Source organism: Pleuronectes platessa, chromosome 23 (assembly GCF_947347685.1).
Source record: "Pleuronectes platessa chromosome 23, fPlePla1.1, whole genome shotgun sequence".
Taxonomy (NCBI): domain Eukaryota; kingdom Metazoa; phylum Chordata; class Actinopteri; order Pleuronectiformes; family Pleuronectidae; genus Pleuronectes; species Pleuronectes platessa.
Window position 1 is genome coordinate 11,247,066 of NC_070648.1, and position 20,378 is coordinate 11,267,443.

The 20,378-nt window shown below is 44.2% G+C and overlaps 1 protein-coding gene across 1 annotated transcript; it reads left to right on the plus strand.

Annotated features, from left to right (window-relative positions):
- Positions 1-1,705: 1,705 nt before the first annotated feature.
- chrnb1 (cholinergic receptor, nicotinic, beta 1 (muscle)) lies at positions 1,706-19,526 on the plus strand. The gene is made up of 11 exons (XM_053416728.1): positions 1,706-1,766; positions 3,921-4,054; positions 6,299-6,343; positions 6,771-6,880; positions 9,838-9,946; positions 10,383-10,527; positions 10,900-11,085; positions 12,937-13,160; positions 14,657-14,832; positions 19,079-19,226; positions 19,371-19,526. Exons 1-11 carry the CDS (start codon positions 1,706-1,708, stop codon positions 19,524-19,526), a joined length of 1,494 nt encoding a protein of 497 aa, XP_053272703.1.
- The last annotated feature ends 852 nt before the right edge of the window (positions 19,527-20,378 follow it).

The window sequence follows — 20,378 nt, forward strand, 5'->3', positions numbered from 1 at the left end:
TTTGTGTTCAAATTTGACTGAGCTTTGACTCTGAGAAGATTTGCAAAACAATATTATGAATGGGACAAAATTGTGAATGTCCCTTTTATGTTTGAAGGTCCTCTGACACAACTGATGATGTGTTGGGGACACATCATCAGATAAAATCCAAGTTGCCAGATTCAAGAATTGGCACCATTTTTATGTATTTATTTTGGCGATAACTTGTTCAACGATGCCATTTTGCTGTTATGGCCATGTTGCGCGTCTCCAAACTTTTTTGCTGACGTAGCGTTCTTTTAATGACTCTCAGTTAAAGTCTGAAAACATGGTTTTGAACTGGCTTCTAATCTGAGAAGTCAGATAAGGTGACTTTTATCTCTGAGGTCGTTAGCAGAGTCAACAAAAAAGAAAGTTATCACACAGAGTAATTTGACTGTAATTAAAGCAGGAAACAAAGTGGGGACTTTGACTCTGTCCTGGAATAAAGTGTAAAGATAATCTCCCGCATCAAACTAAAATTGCTTGTTACCTGTGTAAACAATCTGTGTAATTTAGGTTGACGACTTGCTCCTGATATTAAACAGTGATCTATAACAGTTGCTCTGGGAGAGATCGTAGAAATTGAGTCACTGCCAACGAGCGCTTTATACACTCCCTCCGGACCATTTTTATGTGCGACTCGACACTGGCCGCTAGCTTTTAATAGTTAGCTTCTATGGTAATTAAATTGGCGACGGGCCAAATGGCAGTGACAGTGGGTCGTAAATTAAAGCGGCGTGGACGTCCGACGAGAGCGGAGTGGCATAAAGAGATGAGAACGCAGGACATAAAGGGGAGGATGGAGATGCTTTACAGCCGGGGCCTTTGGAAAAATACAGCAGCGTTTGGCAATCAAACTTTTTTCAAACTTAGCGTTGAAGTGATTTAAAAAGAGAGTAATGGCCCCTGTATCACCTCTGGATGTCCTGCTAGTACAGTGGTTGCATGTGGAAGACAGCCATGTAAAAGCAAATCTTATATCACAACAAAAATGGACAAGAACACAAGTGGGACGCCAGAAAGTCAAAAGACCCTGCACGCCAGGTTTAGCGGGCACGCTTCTCAGACTCTCACTGACCCCACACCAAGAGGTGTCGGCCCCTTGCAACAGTCCATCAAGGTCATCGCTTGAAGAATACTGTTGCCTTCAGGGTCATGTCACGGTGAGTAGCCAACAGGGTGATACTCTGTAAGGACAACATCTGCTGTGATGTGAGAAATGGCAGAAAAGGGAGGTGTGAGAAGGTTGGACAGAAAGTCAGAGGAAAGTGGGTGAGACCAGGGTGTTTTGTGTGTCCCTGAAAGTATGTTAGAATCATAGACTGTATGTAAAGATGGACGACATGACTGCTCCCCATATAAAAAGGTTTGTATCTGTCAAGGTGGAGACTGCTCGACCCAGACATTGTCATGTTTTGACTTGTGTTGTACTGAACTCAAACTATAACTGCCGCTCTCTGGCTCACACTGTGACGGGTGGGGGTTGGGGGGGAACAGTGACACACACACCCCCTCCCTCCAGGAGGTAATCGGAGCAGACAGCAGTTGGCCAGGCCGGCCTGACTGACAGACAACAACAGTCCAAACCAAAAACTCGCACTGTCCACTTCCACTGGAAAACAGGGAGAGAAGTCGCAGGAGTTGGATTAACCCAGTGAGGATCGGTTTTTGAAGACGGGGGGACATGAAACGCTCCGATCTGCTCCTGCTGACATGTTGCCTGTGCAGCCTGGGCACATTGGGAGGTAAGTGACAGGACGACACAACATAACCAGGTCCTGTAACAGAGCTGTAGCAGTCATGTAACACTTCTGTTTGTAGTAAATGCCACATGTTCACCAGAAACCCACCAGTATGAACCAGTGGAAGCCATCCCCAAAAAATATTGTTGGATTATTGTTGTGTAAGAGGATAAACAGTGACAGTTGACTCAGATTAATCCATAGTGTGTTGCAGTGCAGGTCTGGTCAATTCAGTTTACAGTGGCCTTTTCCCTGCTGTCCCTCTCATACGCTGGTTAGCACCACACAGAGAGGGCAGCTGATCATGATGGGAAACGTCGTAGCAGGTATTTGGTCGGTTCCAGTCGAGATTAGGAGCGGAGGACCGACCAAGCAACAAAGCAGCATTGCCCTCCAAAGCCAAAGCCAAAGCTGCTAGCATGGCAGAAAAAGTCATCCACTAGATTAAAACAATAAGCATATAGGACACATGCCTCCATCAGGGTTAGACTTCACAAACTCTGAGATATCAGTCCGCTGAATGGGCCTTTTTTTTTCCTTTAAGATCCGTGAATTAAGAAAATGTAATGGGTTCTTCCTTGACTTCAACCACAGTCTTTTACAAAGCTTCGTGGAGGGCTGCTGCGATTACTTCCACCTCTGAGACTATTTTGGGAAAAATGGGTAAATAAGCAGAGATCAGACCGACAATGTGACACACAGTTACTCGTTAGGTCAACTAAATATAATCAGAGACACCAAAGCCACACACAACATACACAAACTTCAGAGGAATCACATTCCATGCTATATGATACTACACTACACTTTACTGAACTCTACTACACTGTGCTATACTATACTGCACTGTACTGTACTGAACTGAACTACACTATACCATATCAAACTACACTGTACTGCACTATATGGTACTTGACTCTACTCTATTATGATTTGCCATATTATAATATACTGTCATGCTTTGCTGTACTATACTATAATACACTGTAGTTTGCTCTACTGTACTCCACTTATTATACTATATTGTACTGGACAATACTATACAACATAATACCGCAATGTATTAGACTATATTGTACATTCCTATACTACACTATATTATGCTGCACTTGACCATGCTATACTGTACCATACTTTGCTATACCATTCTATGCTACATTGTATTATTCTGTACTATACCATACTATACTAAAGTAACTATTGCAGCACATTCAGTAGCTCAGAGATAGATGTGTCAAATAATTTATGAGTTTTGTGTTATTATCTCATGTCACCTTAACCATTTCACGAACAACAGAGGATTCTCTGACTTGTGGTTGTTGTGTTGTATTGACAATTTTGAATGAATCTTATCACTGATCGATGAATACAAGTCAACAAGTGGGGCAAGCGGCTGAGATCCCATTTAAGTGCCTTTTCTGGAGGTTTTATAAATTCCTCCCCTGTCCTTTATCAGAGCGACAACAGAAAACCAAAGCTCACAAACGACCATTCAGATTTCCCTCTGTGCAACACGAGCCTTCAACAATGTCCCATCTCATCTGATCGCTCCGGTCTCCTACTCGAGTTTGACTTATTTACCGCGTCAGGACCAGCCAGAGAGAAGAAAATGGTAATTCTTTTATTTTTTTGCTTTCCTCAACCGACTCCCACTCCCGCCCATCAGCAGCCATGCAGCCCCGTGCCTGGCTAATGGGGCTGCCGTGCCGGGTGATCGTTGTCATTTATTCCTGTCAGGTCAGATCGTGCTGGGGCCACGGCGGTGCCAAACGTGATGAATGCGGCGTCGCCGGAGCTGCTGATTATTAATGCCTCTAACCTTTCAGCACCGAGGAGGAGACGGCTGTGAATAAAACAGGAGCTTTTTGCATAAAAATGGAGTAGAAGTACAACTTTGCGGCGATTTCTGTCACCGCTAACAGGCGAGGACACAGATTGACCCGTCCTGACAGTACGCAGGCATAAGGGTTGTTGTTCAGAATGGTAACAATAATAAATACACAGTTGAGGAGATGGAACAGGTACATGAGGGACATTAGGGCACAACAACAACTTGGCTAGCTTCAGGAAAACTCTGAAGCTCCGGTCTGATTATCCACTGTCGACAAATCAAACTGATGAAGTCGTAACCCGAACCTTTCTCCATGTGTCGTCCAGGCGCCTCGGAGATGGAGCAGGTTCTGATGAAGAAGGTCTTCACCAACTACAACCGCATGGTCCGGCCGGCCCCCACCCCGGAACACAGGGTGGTGGTCCGCGTGGGTATGGTCCTGTCCTCCTTCATTGGGCTGGTGAGCGACAGAAATCTCAAAATGTCTAACAACCAGATTGAGTTAAACAGAAGGGACGTTTGGGATGTTTGCTTCGATTTAAGAGAGCCTCGACAACTTAAATTCAGAAAAAACGATCAGAATTTATTATGTTAAATCTCATTCATTCAGAAATAGAGCCCTGTTTTTCTGAATAAATAAAATAATTAAGGTGTTAATTCAAAAGAATAAGCTGATTGGTTTTCTCAAGTAGACGCAATATCTCATATCTCCAGAACCGCTCATCTTATCAGCCTTACACCTGGGATGTGTATTGCACTGCAGGTCTTTTTTACAGTTTAAGAAGGAAAAGCTGTAACCAGCATCACCACAGGCCAAGCAAACAGCCCAGTCTACACAAACACTGCACTATTAATAGAAAACGCTGGTTAATTATTGTGCCTCTTAAAAAAATAGGATTATTTGAAGGGTTTCCTGTTCCAGTAGAAGCACAGAATCTCCCGGGTGCCTGTCTCCCACCCTGCTCTCTTACTCCCTTCACATTTCACTGGGCTCAGCCAGAAAATGTAGTTTTGCCTCAGAGGTAGATCAGTGCTTAAAACTCTGAATCGGATTGACACAAACTAACGCGTCTCTGTGAGGGTTTGGAGCAGAATGCTTGCTCCCCACGCTGAGGACCACATCCTTGTAGTCACGCATGACGGGACCTGCAAATGTTTTTTAAAACATCTGAGCAATATGGTGCTAGATTCAGAGCTTGCTTGCCTGCTGAGTCTGATAGCACATAGAGCCCTGCTCCTGATGGGAAGATCTATATTCCTATTCATCCATGCTTGGAAAATGTGTGTTAGGAGAAGTGTTTCTGCCTGCGTGACTCCGTAAGAGGGTAAAACGCGAGTATGCAATCAAACAGACACACACAATGCGTGCACACTGTGTCACATTAACATGCTCAAGGTCACTCTTACTCTGGAGAGGAAGTCACGTGGGGTCCCTTAAGTTGTCTTGAAAACGGACCCACTTTGACGCTCGGCCCCCCCGTCCGCCCGGAACCCGTCAGCTGGATAACCGCTGCGATATTATTATTAACATTCGCCCAGAGGGAAATTCACACAGTTACAGGAAGTATCAGTGGGCAATAGGCCGGTGATGAGATTTGGTGTTTGTGCGTGTGTGTGTGTGTGTTGTGTGGTGTGGTATGAGTCGTCGTCTCTTGGCCCCCCCGCCCCCTCTCTCTCCCAGCCCCTGTCCCAGCTGTCTCCCTGACATTCCTCCCAGCGTTTTAAATAGCAGCCCCGGTCTCCTTCGAGCTGTTTAGACAATCACCAGCCAGTGTCTCTGCTATCAGCTGTTCTACCTGCGTCTGCATCGTAACCCGCCATGTGCAGGGTGATCTCCACTGGCAGAACATGCTCACATGCGGTTGGACAAAAAGGGACGTGCCAAAGAACAAATGAAAAATGTAATCAATACTTTATATATTTCAGCTTAATTTTGTATACCTCTTTTAAACGTAGGCAAGGAGCAACAGAAGCAACATTTAATCCAACTAGTGCATTGTAATAGGCTCAAATCCAAAGTCTTGAAACTAGAAAATCTTCCCAGTTAAAGGTTCGAGGTGTCGAATTAAGTGACATCTAGTGGTGAAGTTGCATGTTGCACCTCCCCCTCCCCTTCCAAACATGAAAGATAGAAAACCTGTGGAAACCTTCAGTCGTCCTTAAAACTTAAAAGGTTTGTTTTGCCTTGGTTACTGTAAAAAACATGATGGCCTCCGTAGAGAGGACTGCTCCTGATGTAAATATAAAGTGTGTGGATATAAAGGGTAGGGTTACAAAAACAATTCATGCATTTTAGCTTATTTTATTTTTCGATATCTGCCAAATACTTTTGTTTGACAGTTTTGCTGTTCGGGTTCAACATGGTCGCACTGCTTGGAAGATACCAAAGTGTTTTATGAACGAACAATAAATTCAGTCGCAGCTTCAGGTGCCTGCTGTAATTTTAACAGACACTTGTAGCTGCCACTGAATTTATTGTAATGAGAACTTAGCTGTAAGGAAGGTTATTAAATTCACCTCAAAATTATATTTTTTTATGAATTAATGAGATAATGCTTTGTTTTCACAAGGACAATATTCAGCAGGTTTTTTTCTGAACTAAGAAAGTGATCATGTCAATTCAGATTTATTTCTGTGCTGCTGCCACCAGCTCTGATCTAGAAAAGAAGCTTTGATAACACAGATACTTCCCCTTTCCCTCCAGAATATGAAGAATGAAGAAATGAGCACGGTCGTTGTCATGAACCTGGTAAGTCTGTCCACGTCAGCTCCCCTGTCCCAGACCTTGTTGCACCTTTGACCACAAAGTGAAGTTTGCTTTGGACATTTAGCACAATAACAAACGAGAACACAAGCTTGTTGCTGGATGATGGGGGGGGGGGGGGAGCCCTACAGCTCATTAACACTGAATAACCGCCTTCTATTTCTCATCATTTTGACCAACTCAACCGTGACTCCAGCACCAGTGGATATATGAATGTATTAACATCAGACCTGACTCTCCCAGTGCAGCCCAGTGCCCTTACACCACACAAACATACAGGCAGGAACACTGGGAGTAGCCATAACAACATGGATCTAATGTAAAGTTAAACATTAGGCAAATAACATTTCGTTTTGGTCGGATGAATGCAAAGGGGAAATCCCTGCATTTATAAATAATATTTTGTATTCAGGAATGGACAGATCATCGGTTGTCCTGGAAACCAAAGGAGTATGATGGGATTGAGGTTTTGCGTATCCCCGCTCTGAAGGTTTGGCTGCCGGACATCGTCCTCATCAACAAGTAAGAAATCACACTGACATTCATCAATATGAACTCAGAGGAGAAACAATTTGTTTAATCTCCTCTGTTTTAAAAAAAAACGTTCCTTCCTTAAATATAGCATGTTGAGACGTAGGATAGGGTCATTATGAGGAAAGAAATCTCAGATATCGAGAATGCATTTTTAATGTTATGAGAATGATGTCAGATTATGACAATAGAGTCATAATTTAATGTGAAAAAGTCGTGATAGTACTCAAAAGTCATAGATTAATTAGAGAGAGTTGCAATTTTACCAGAATAAGGTCAGAATTCAACGAGGAAAATAATAAGATATAAAAACTAAAAATTGGAAGGGAAAAGTGTTTTTTCCCTCCCATACATTTAAATGTGCCTGTTCCATGTTGAAAAAGTATAATAGGATATTATGCACAATTACATAACGAAAAACATGTTGTGCTGAATATTTTCCTTGTTTCCTTGCACTGACTCTGACTCATTTTTGTTGACGAGTCTGTAAAGATGTATTTGCTGCTTGTTCCACTGCTCCTGATACACAGAGATCCATCCTTGTTCGTCCGCTCTAACTCTCGCCTCTCATCACTTACACCTCTACTCAAGGTCATTATCATAATTTGGACTATTTATTGTTTTGGTTGTGAGAGGAGGTGACGTGGGAGACACGTTTGCACCGTGTTGTAAAAGCGTAGTGAAGATTTTAAGGGCCCATCAACCCCGTCATCCACCGGTCACAGCTACGTCAGCACTTTTCTCCACGACCCGACTTTACATCCAGCTGTATTTTACCAGAACGGCTTGAAGCACTGAGGTGATTCTTTTAGGCACGATGGAGCCTGAACACCACACTGGTCCACTAATGTAAAGACTATATATCACAACTTTAAAGGAAAAATGTAGACACTTAAAATCCTTTTTTTTTCTGATGCTCAGCTTCTTCAGCTCAGGAGGCGACAACATAGACTTACACCAATGCAAACATGGCTATACCCTTTTGTGTGTGTGTGTGTGTGTGTGTGTGTGTGTGTGTGTGTGTGTGTGTGTGTGTGAGACGATCTGAACAACTAGCAAAGTTCTGCTCTGTATCAGCTGCTATAGGTATCCTGCTGTTTGGCGTAGGAGATGTTTCTTGTACCCATGAGTCACTAAGCTGTATTCAACCTCTGAGAAATGTTTGAATCCTTTTTGTACGAATATGATTGGTGGATTCAAATAAATTATTTAAATGTGTGTGTGTGTTTGTGTGTGAGAGCTTGTCACTGAAGCAGCAGCAGCAGCCCCCTTCATAGGCACGAGGGTTTCAGGATGGTCCTGCATGAAGGACACAAGCCTCTCTCAGTTAAATCATCCGGAGCCATAAAAGCCAAACACAACACCCCGACAGACGACTAAATCTGTGTCTAATTGACTCTGTGTCTTTGTTGTGCATTGTGCTGTGAGCGAAAACAGCTTTGTGTGCAGTGGCGCTGCACTCCGAGGTGTCTAGAGTAAATGGATGGAGTTCTTCCCTTTTATCTGCGTCAATTAAAATGTATTAGTGAGGGTCTCTTAGAACGGGACTGCAGCCAAATGTCAATGTCCCTCTTTGGTAAATTCTGCGTCATCGTGCAGAACAAAGGGACGGGAAAGTAGGAGGAAGTGGGGCGACATTAAAACAAAGATTCAAATCCATGATGCTGCTGTTACACGATGGAGTTAGCAGGACGCTACATTAACATGCTAACGATTGCAAAGATCCGTGCAGCCTTTATTACGCTTTTGCGACCTGCAAAATGACTGGTTTAACTGGTTTTGCGGCCAACATACTGACTGAATGGCATTGCTCAAACATGTCTCCACTTCCTCCAACTGTCCAGAAACGAAGCCAAAATATCCCAGGCGCCGCCATCTTGCAGATTTGTAGCTGTCAATCATGATGTTTCAGCTGTTTTTATAACACCCGATCGCCAATTAAAACCCAATTTACTATAGTTTACCAAGTTTTTGGTAAAGGTCAACAAAGGTCGCTTTCCAGATAAAAGCAGTCTGGACATATGTTAATCAATGTGATCAGCTTACAAGTTGTTGCCACTTCATACCACAAGGGGGAGTTTCCCCTAAAGTGGGCACTTCAGTCAGTCATCAATATGACACAACGAAATACTAGACACCACAATATCACATTGAGGATTCTGCATAAGATTCCTACGAGGTGACGGTGCTGCTGGTGAAGGCTTAGTCTCTTGAAATATAATTAACTCCACCGAGGAGATTATGTTTTTGTCAGCGTTTGTTTGTTTGCTTGCAGGATTACGTAAAGTCACCTCATCTGATTTTCATGAAAAGTTGTGGAGGGGCGGGACATGACCCCGGGAAGATTGTTGAATTTTCAATCAGGATTTGCTTTCTCTTTATTTAACATTGCGAGTTGGGGCGTTTATCGACATTTGTGTTAATTTCCCAGAGAATCATTCATGGATCTTGAATCAGGCATGTTTGTGTGTGTCCAATTTGGTGCAGATCTAGATAAATACATCAAGTTTATTAATGTCAGTCGAGCCGTATCTGTGAAACTTTCAGCGAACAGCCCCTTTAGAAACAAGCACGATTAGCATATATTGCAATCAAATGCCTGAGTTTAAATTGTTCAAACAACCCCAACAGTAGGTAAAATAAATGGTGCTTGAAAAGTAACAGTGACTTATTGTGCTCATTTAGAGTTCCGCTGTCTTATTGCCTGAGGGAAGAAGCTGTTGAAAACAGTTTTTGCCTGCATAGAGCAACATCTCCTGCCAGACGGCTACTTCTTCCTGTTCCTTTGATGCAATATTGACGACTGTCCATGTGCCGCACTTGTTGAACACGTGTAGCTTGAGTGAGGTCGAGAGAGGAGCGACGCAAGCGGGAATGCTGCTCTGATTCCAGTGTGTGTGAAGATACACACACAAAACAAATCAATTCATTTCCCTCTAATTTCCCAGTAATGACGGCGTGTTTCATGTGGCCCTGGAAGTCGCCATCCAGGCATACAGTAACGGCAGAATAACCTGGACCCCCCCTGCACTGTACTGCAGCTCCTGTGGAGTTAAGGTGAACATCAGGACACACACACACACACACACACACACACACACACACACACACACACACACACACACACACGCAACCTGCTTTTCATTCAATTCCTCTTAAAAAAAATCTTTAAAGCTGTGCTCATTTATTTTATTAAGGGAATTCTCGAATCTTATTTCATGTACAACTGACTTCTCCTGCAGTGATTGTAACTGTTAGTTGGGTTAGGCTTAACAATAGTATTTTATTGAATCGTCAAAATTAATTGTTTATGACCTTTTTTTTTTTTTCTCAATGTATTAACTCTTCATTGTACCCTCGGCACCATTGTAAATGAGGGTCTTATTCCTCAATGTGTTTTCCGAGGCTTAAATAAATAATCAGTCAAACAATCAATCATCTTGAGATCGTTCCCCTGCTGTGACTCCACTCACGTCCACGTCTGTCCCTCCAGGTGGCATTGTTCCCTTTCGACTGGCAGAACTGCACCATGCAGTTCCGCTCCTACACGTACGACTCGACAGAGATCGACCTGCAGTACGCGCTGGACTCAAAGGGCAAAGAGATACGAGAGATCCTACTGGACGACGGCTACACCGGTGAGAAGATGCGTGGAAAGATTGGATGGTGCAATATAGGGAATAGGGAGCTCTGTTAAATAAAGGGAAAGTGTGGTAAATTAAAGAATAAATTCAACTTTCCGTAGATTGCGACAGTTCTGTGTTTATCATTCTCAGTTTAGAGGAAAAAAGTGGAAATATATGAAGAGTAGTCCTATTTGTATGCACAGTAAACGACAGTAAATGCTGAATCAGTTCTTCCATGTTCTTTATTCTGTATTTCCCCTTGATTTTGCTTGATATCAGTCACCAGAGTGTTTCTCCTCACTTGGAATGTGCCCCCTGTGGTATGCAGATTTGTGGCTTTTTCCAGTAAAAGCGATGGTTTTGAAATGTCCCCCCCCCTTCCAGAGGGCGGCGAGTGGCACATCAAGCACAAGCCCGCGAGGAAGGTGGTGAGTGACGACATGTACGAGGACATGGTCTTCTACCTGATCATCGAGAGGAAGCCTCTGTACTACGTCCTGAACATCATCCTCCCCTGCATCCTCATCACCATCATCGCCATCTTTAACTTCTACCTGCCGCCTGATGCAGGTACGACGACATGTCAAGCCGGTTTGTTAAGAGCCTGAGGTAAAGGTGACTGTCCGGACAGTCATTCCACTGGTTTACTGCTTTCCTAACTGGGCCCGTGTGGTCTGTTTAAATTGGGCAGTCACACACTCGTGCAATCGCTGGAACAGAAGGGATTTCATTTCAGATTAGATAGTTGCTTCCTGGCGCTCAGCTGAATCGATAACCTGGGAAATGAAAACGGTAGAAATCAGCCCACCAACTCCTGAGAGTGATCAGCTCGACACTCTGCCCTGCTCACTGTACCGCCTTGCTTTCAATATGCTTTCTCCAACAAGTTGGTTTCCATTGATTCATCAGGTCATCAGTCTGTAGGTCTGTGCACCTCCCATGGCAGTACAGGTAGTAACATGGATATGTGCCGTTATGTTGGCCCGAGGGAATCAGAGGGGGGGCCTCTAACACCCGACAGAAGCAGAAAATGAAAGAAAACAAATCTCCCAGGATGTAAAAGTCGAGTCACACATGTAGAAGACACCGACAAAGATATCGAGAGAGTTTGTGGTGATAAGAGCTGACGCCTGTGTCCCTTGATTTAAGAGTTAACACGTTACCTCCTTCCTCCTCACTGAGTAACTGTGTATGTTTTATAGATGGCATCATGAAATTCAAAAAATCTGTTGTGGAAATCTCAAAAGCTTCACAGTCACTGGATTGCTGTGCAGTTCACACTACACGACTGTTTGGTGACGGAGGTCAACGCGCTAAACGATCTTTCACCAGGAGAAAACCACCGACTGGTCCCCAAACTACATTCAATCACAAAAACACAGGCGAGAAGAGAAGCTGACTGATCCTCCTGCTCTGCTGTGTCATCCTGCTACAGAATGACACATCATGCTGGAGGAGGTGAAGAATTGACAGTGGCACCTCTTTCTGTCCAAACCTGCCTGAGCCGGAGAGAAAGGCTCATCGAGCTCGATCCAAACCCGACAGACACTCTGCTTTTTCTGTCCAAACCCTGTCCCTCATACGCATGGTGATCGCCTGATTTCCCCGATCACAATGTAAAAAATCTGTGGGGAACCTCTGCACGACTTCTTGCCAGCTCCTAAACTAGATTAAGACTGTGTTGGAACTCTCCTTATGTCAGCCTCATTCGGGTCCTCATCAGTTATCAGCGTTGACACAACCGCCTCTGTTCCAAAGCCTCCTGTCTTCTTTTTTTGGCCCAGTTGTTCTCCTCTTTATATCTTAAGCCATTTGCTGTTGTTTCTGCAACGTTTGACTCGGCCGTGATTTCTCTTTGGAAGGAGAAACACATCATCACGTTGTTCTCCGATATTCTCGGGTTGTGTTTAGCAGCGAATCCCTTATATCACATTGTCCAAAGAAAGAGGTGGTTGTCCTTTTTCTCCCTTACTGGGACCATGTCTTCCTTTAGCTGTGGGGGGCCCTTGTCCCTGCAAAGTCTTCTCCAGCCTCTGTGCTTTTATTCGCCCCATCTTTTCAGGTTTCTGCTTGTGGGACAGCTCAAGGTCTGCTCCCCTGCACTATCTGCAGACACGTGTGCCCGATCATAAAGGATGATCCTCATCCCTGATACACAGACAAGTCAAGGACATTTAAATAGTAATAATCCAATAGTTTTTTTTGGCTTCTGATCAATAATTTTATGCGTTGCACTTTCTTGGATTAAGTTGTCAGCGGAGGAAGAATTCGGACATGTTGAACTTTGTGTTCTCCGACAGAGGGATTTTTCATTGCATTGGCCAGATGCTGCTAAAATACTATCTCAGCCACACAGGGGGAAAACAAACTTTGTCCGGGAGACGCTCTCCTCAACTCCAAATGTTGTTTTGTCCTCACCAGGTGAGAAGATGGGTCTGTCCATCAACGTGCTGCTGACCCTCACCGTCTTCCTGCTGCTGCTGGCTGATAAGATCCCTGAGACGTCCCTGGGCGTCCCCATCATCGTCAACTACATCATGTTCACCATGATCCTCGTCACCTTCTCCGTCATCCTCGGTGTGGTCGTCCTCAACCTGCATCACCGCTCCTCCAACACCCACACGATGCCCATGTGGGTCCGTAAGGTGAGGCCCCATCACAGAGTGGAGTTGACTATTGACAAATTTATGCTGCCTTTACATTCAAAAAGAAATACCTCCGTGATCCGAGTGTGAAGCTGTGGTATCGACCTCTGTGCGACCAATCACGAGTCAGTCTCAGCTGTCAATTGTGACGTGTCTGATAGTATAAAATAACTAATCAAAACCAAACTTACCACAAATATGAACAGGTAACAGAATAGGTCAGTGTGATAAAACATCTTTCAGAAATGATTTATTTAATTGACTTTTTATTTTGATCGGTGCTGGATTGACGGTAACAGAAGCATTATAGGTTCGGCCTCTTATCGCTGCTGCTCTCCAGATGTTCAGCGTCCGTGTGGGAAGGAAAGATTTGTGCACAGAACGCGAGAGTCCATTTGGCGCTTATTAAACCCCTTGTGATGTCATCAAGGTTGAAAGGGGGGGGGGGGGGGGGATGCTGTGCGTAGTTAAGGAAACTCCACACACTGGTGGTGTTGGATGGGATCTAGCGAGTATTAAGTATCTGAATGATAACACACGTTAAAATCTGGATTTAAACGTGATTTCATAAAGAGACTATTGGGCCTTGACTCAGTGCCATTCTAGTTACTTCTGAATTAATAAAGAAAATCACTATACAAGCCACATTTCATTTTTCAGGCCTCTTGTTACATTCCCTATTGCAGCTACAGCGTGTTCCCTGCCAGCGGGATAATATTGATATCTATGTGTCAATACAGGCTAGCCAAGAGTTATTTCAAGAGATGGATATCAAAGCACTTCAAAGTGCAGATAAAGAAGCCATTTTACAGCCTCGTGATATTGATCAAGTCTGATATTTGGCCCAGTTTTATCTTCAAGTCTTGTGAAATCCTTTTGAACGTGTGACATCCAAGGAATTCCAGCTGATGGATTTTATAAAGACAAAATCAGAGTGTTTAAGAAACATTTATTTCAGTTTTAATCACACACATCTCAGAGTACAACTCCCGTCCTTCCGTGAGGAGCTCCACTGGAGCGTCCGGAGTTTATGATCTTTGCTCAAGGACACCTTGAGAGTAGACGTTGAGGAATTGGAGAGCGTTTCCCATTTTGGTTTCCCCGCCCACATCAGTCAGCAGCAACTGTTCTCAAAGGTTATTGCGCTGCTAAATTCCACATTTTGAGTCATTTCTCACCCTTAATAGGCAAATATGAGGCGAGTACATCTCAGCTTTCCCCATAAATCATGAAACGAGGGGCCAAACAAATGGATTTTTAATACCAGGAGAGGCAATGGATTTGGGAGGTCGGTGCGAGCCAACAAGCTATCGACTGAGAGCGGAAAGTACAGTTAAATAACCTTCTGTTTACTAATGTGGTTTATTGTTAAGGAAACACAATACAGTGCGTTTGATGGGTATTTGTTTTGTGCCTTTTTTTTTTGCATAATTGCAGGAAGAAATGCTGAAGAAAAACTGTAAATGGTGGACGTAACTCCTTTGCTCTCCTCCTAGATCTTCATCCACATGCTTCCTCCCTACCTTCGCATGCTGCGGCCCAAAGTGGAGTCCCCCCTGTACCTGGAGAACCTGCCCCGCCGGGAGAAACCCAAGATGGCCATCAGCAAAGTGGCCGATGAATACTTCATCCGCAAACCAGACTCGTCCATCTTGTTCCCTAAGCCCCACAGGTGAGACCAGGCGTCCTCAAGGTGAATGAATTTGTGCTTGTGCATGTGAGTGTGCATGTTAGCCCCAATAATTGAAAGCCTGCAGATGTTTTCGGATGATAAAATTGTGTGTGACTTTATGGTTATGCATTACAGACTCTGCTGACGTTAGCTCAGCCTCTGACTGATCTCAGAGCTGTGATGTGTATATATATCTGTGTGTGTGTGTGTTTGTGTGTGTGTGTACATATGTGTATATTTTTATATGTGCTTTTGTAACTAACATTTGCCTCCTACTGTGTGTTTTGCGTGTCGATGGTGTTCCCATGATAATATTTAATCCATATCTGAAAGGAATAACATCAAAGTGATTAAAAACACATGCAAAGTAAACTGCCAATGTGTTTCTATAGATAGCACTTTAAAGTGAAATATACATAAGTTCATCTTTCATGTCCGGTGTTCAGTATTCATCGAATTTCATGTATAAGTCCGTGTAGCAGGTTATCTTTGAAGTCAGCTGCCCGGGCACCTTCTGTTTTTCCCACAGCTTGCATTTTTCCTGTGAATCGGCAACTCCCTTAAAAAAAGAGAAAAATATCGCCAGGCAGAGCAGTTGCCTCAAATATGGAGAGACAGAATTCTTGCCGTGCATTTATTCCCCTTTTCCTCCCGTACCTGTATCTCACTTCTAATCTGCTGCAGAGTGAGGAGCTGAGCAGACGTGCTCAGGCATCCGAGCAAACACACACAGGCGCATTCCTAAAAGTCACAGTCGAATATTACGCGCCCTGTATGTAAATAACACAGTGTCACTTTTTATTAGCTCCCGGTAAAAGCTGCAGTTGCAAGCCAAGAGCTGATCAGCGAAAAAAGTCACATGAGACATAAAAGCCGGGGGTTCACTTTCTGACCTTTGGTGTTAAATTCAGAGACTGTCCATAAGGATGGCCCCCAAAGTGGAGCTAATGTTCCTTGATAGTCCCCTAGTGGCTGCCAGTGGTATGGGCCATACATCCTGCCTCCTTCATGTTAGCGGATGGGACATGGATCAAACTAGCAAGAGAAACTGATGTTCAAAGGTCATTTCTGCCAGCAAATTTGGTTTTGATACATTACTTGTTGCTCTTAAAATGGACTGAAACATCTTGATTGGCCGCTGAGACTGACTAGCGATTGGTGGAGTGCATGTGTCAGCAAGACCTTGATCGGGTTCACATCCTGATTGTAAAATAATGTAATATAATTATTGTGCCGGCAAGATGTCAGCCATCTACAGTCTATGAACATCATGGATATTTTAGCTTGGGTGCATAGAAAAGCATCTAAACAAGGGGTATCTGAACCTTAGTCCCCAAACAGCCCCTGTGAAACCCAGACTGATGAGTTTCATTAAAGGTTTTACAGAGCGCTGTCCCTGAGGCTGTTGAGTAAGGAGCTGGATCTGTGAGCGGCTGGATGACGGCCAGCGCTGGCACACAAATTGGTGACAAACTGTCCCATCAGTCCAGCTGCGGTCTCCATTGCGCCGGACACAAGAAAAAACAGATGACCTTGGCATACAGGTAGAGTCTGGTCCTCGCAGGAAGTCATCTAGGTCTGCGACATCCTCGACGAGCCTGCCGCCCCACTTCTCTATTGATACACCGCCAAAAAAATCTCCCCACCTCTCCATCCGTCACCTCCAGCGAGAACTGAAGTATGTCCAGGGGGGGGGAGGGCAGGAGGCGGCAGAGAATCGTTGCTAAAATAATAATGACCTGCGCAAATCAACTCCGCCACAATGGAGCGGGACGCCGTGTGTCCAGGTGAAAGAATGGGTGACGGAGGAAGGGGAGGGGGAGGGCCTCTATTAGAGCAGTTTGATGAGACAGCAGTATCTCTCCTGAGTCCACACACACACACACACACACACACACCTCCTTAATTGGGTTTAGTGCATGTCTTGGCACCAGGCGCAGCCAGTTTTAGTTGAATTAGTCTCCTGAACAGTCATTTAGTTCTCGCTGATGAAGTGCTACTTTGAGCCACGCAGGAGGCCAAAGGGAGGAGGGGTTAAGAGGCCAAATTGTGTCTCTCCCTCACCCCTCTCTCTCTCGCTTACCCCCTTCTCTCTATATGATGAGGCTCCACCTCTCTCAGGTCGCAGCCTCCTCACCTGCCACACTCGCAGGAGCAGCAGCGACGGCAGTGCTGCATCATAACCCCCCCCCCCCAAAAAAAGTCCTGCACTGAATGCCAAGCAGCCCCTTGCCCCCCCCCATCCCCGCTCTGCCTGCAAGGCCCCACTCCACGATGTCATGCTCTCTTGCAGACATGGTGCCACACTGCCCTCTAGTGTCGATCTGCCTGACCTGCAACTCATCTTTACTTGGCTTCACTTGTGCCCCAACTTCTAAAAAGTGCACGTGGAAGAGGTGTTTCATACCCGAGGTGTTTCATACGCACACAGATGGCCGAGTGCAGCTGTTCTGCAAAGACGATTCACTTACTTTTGCCCAGACGAGGTCAAAAGGTCGAACAGCAGATGCATTTTTACAAGCTTTGTTTGGGTTTTACTGCTCTGTGCATCTGTGACTGTTTGTAGATTTGTATTCATTTAGCATCACACACTTTTATTTCCGTGACGCTCAGTCCTTTTACTTGTGGAGTTTAGTGACATCACAAAAAATATGTCTGACAATTCTAGCAGCCAGGATTTAAAGAGCCACTTTCCGATTATCTGCACAATAACTGATGAATGCAGTGACCAGGTGGACTAATTTATATATATATATATATATATATATATATATATATATATATATATATATATATATATATATATATATATATATATAAAATAGAAGGATGTCACAGTTAGAGGCATACATATTAAATGTTGTAATTGGTATATATTAAACAAATGTAAGTTTTGTGCAGAGGACACTGAATAGTGTCTGCAACAGAAATAGTGTAATGTCCCAGAGTTCCCAGGCACATTTAGATCCAGGACCATATTGTGTCGAACAGATGTGATGGCTCACACCTCAAAGTGAGACTAGGATCATTCTTCCCCTCCTGAGACAATGTCATTTCTCTACCAGACACTTTAGCTGCGGGGTCCCGCTGTCTGAGTCGTGCTGTATCACTACCGAATGTCAGAGGAGTATTAGACGTCCGTGTATGTCTCTCTCCTGGACGCGGCCAATGGAAATCCATGTGTCATTGCTCAAGGACATGCACTATTATGCATGGAAATGCAGCAGGGAATCGCTGGTGAGAAACGCTTGGAGCTTGGTCAGTCGTTGTGTGTCAAAGCAGAACCACAGGAAAGTTTTTGAGAAGGGAAATAATACTATAATGAAAAGTTGAAGACACAAGCTGATCTGGGTCACTTTATTTATTAAGGATTTTTGAAGCTCTAGCTTTTCTTGGTTTGATGCGGCCACAATTTATATAGATAGATTCAATAGATGGATATGATACATTAGAACAATACAATATGATATGATAGATCCAATAGCTAGATAAATATGTATATATAGGCCTATATATGCTGATAAACGTACATATACACAATGCAAAAATAACTTTCTGTAATTGTACTGCTGCTACACTACAGTACATGTCCACATTTACCATTATAGCTCAGTTGGTAGCTGTGGCCATACTGTCTGATCTGGAACTGAATGTTGCAGTGGAGGGCTGTAGTTTAACCGGGAAGCTCGAGTGTGAGGAGGAAAACGAACCTGGATTTCGATTACATCTGATGTGTGATACCCAAGCAATTGACAAAGATAGGAAGCAACTTTCTCACCCAGCCCCCAGCGACCCCTGGCACCCAATTGTAGCTGACAGTTGGTAACGGAAGGCAACAAGTAAACACAGCAACACGCACACGTTCACACACCGACACACACACACACACACACACACACACAGGGTTTCTCAGCCAGAACAGCACAGTCAGCAGATGCCAAGCGGTGACTCTCATGCCGGTACAGCGAGCCCCGGGAGCTCCTCTGACCTTCTCTCTTTTATTCCCCCCTCTGAATGACAGAGGAGCGCAGAGGAGACACGGAGCCCGGCTCGTGCACGCTTCACTATTTTAACAGCTTTTAATTAGTGAGGCCTGACGTCTGCTCGCACGTTGCTACATTCCACAGGCCCGTGTGCATTTGTTCAGGCTCAGGCGTCGACACTGCATGTGGACTCGCTCTATAACTCCTGAACCGATGTGATATTTACTGACCGTGTGGCGTTTTGTGCATTTTGTGGTGTGCAGGTTTCAGCCGGAGGGCATGTGCACGGACCTGAGGAAGTTTATCAACGGCCCCAGTAGCTACCTTTCATTACCAGATGAGCTGAAGTCAGCCATAGAAGCCATCACATATATCGCGGAGACTCTACAGGCTGCGAAAGACGACGAGGCTGTAAGTGTCTTTTTTTATTTAAATAATCTTTGATTTTAGTATAACTTTGTTTTCTCACTCTGTCCATATTTTCTTTTGTCCCCTTTCTCATGCTTGTGTCCGTCCATCCTATCGCCATCTCTACCACCTGATGGCCTTGTCCAGCTGAAGGAGGACTGGCAGTACGTGGCCATGGTGGTGGACCGCATGTTCCTCTGGCTCTTTGTCATCATCACCACCGTGGGAACCTTGGCCATCTTCTCCGACGCCAAATTCAACCACACGCCCAGTGACCCTTTTCCAGTCCACCTGAATCACTGAAACCTTTGAGTTTCTTCAGCCATCTTCTCCTTGATGTACCTCCTTTTAAAACAAGGGAAATGAGACATTGTTGTGTTGCCAGTGATTCTCTCTGTGTAGTTCATTATTGGGCCCTTTGCACTTCACATTGCCTATTTAGCAAGGTATCTGCAAAATGACCACACAATGTTTCTCTTATTCATTTGAATGTAGCATAGACAAAACAGATGAAGTACATATTGACTATATACAGTACAACAAAACGAATAGAGGGTAAAAACTTGCCGTGTCTCAAATTGCAAACTTCACTCAGTACATATATGTGTAGTACACGTGTCCACAGTAAACTCACAGTAAACTCACTAACATTGTGCGTACATGTTGTAAGGATGTACGACATGACAGCTCCCTGAGTATAGGTCAAAAATCTTGCCTCCTCCATGTTACTGGATGGGACATGGGTCAAACTATACATATATATAAAAATGAAGTACCTGATAATATTTTTATGAATTACTCCTAAGCAAAAGGCATGTTGTCAATGTGCGAGTAGGTGCAAATGAATGGACCTCTTGAGGTTTCTCGGCTGAATAAGCAACTGTGCAAAAAAACATGAAAATGTGCGTGTTCAACATTGATCATTTAAACCAGCAAAAACTGGCGTGCACGTCCAATAACATCGATTAGCCTGTTGCATGAGATATAACTAGACGGAGCCAACGCTACAAATGCCCGTGATGTAGAAATATTTATCGGATTTACTGGTGACTTTTACAGTGTGTTACTTTCAGTAGGTCTGAAGAGTGTGGATCCTGCGTTGGCCACTCATAAATAGTGTTAACACATAAACACCGAGACCAACCAGATGCTATA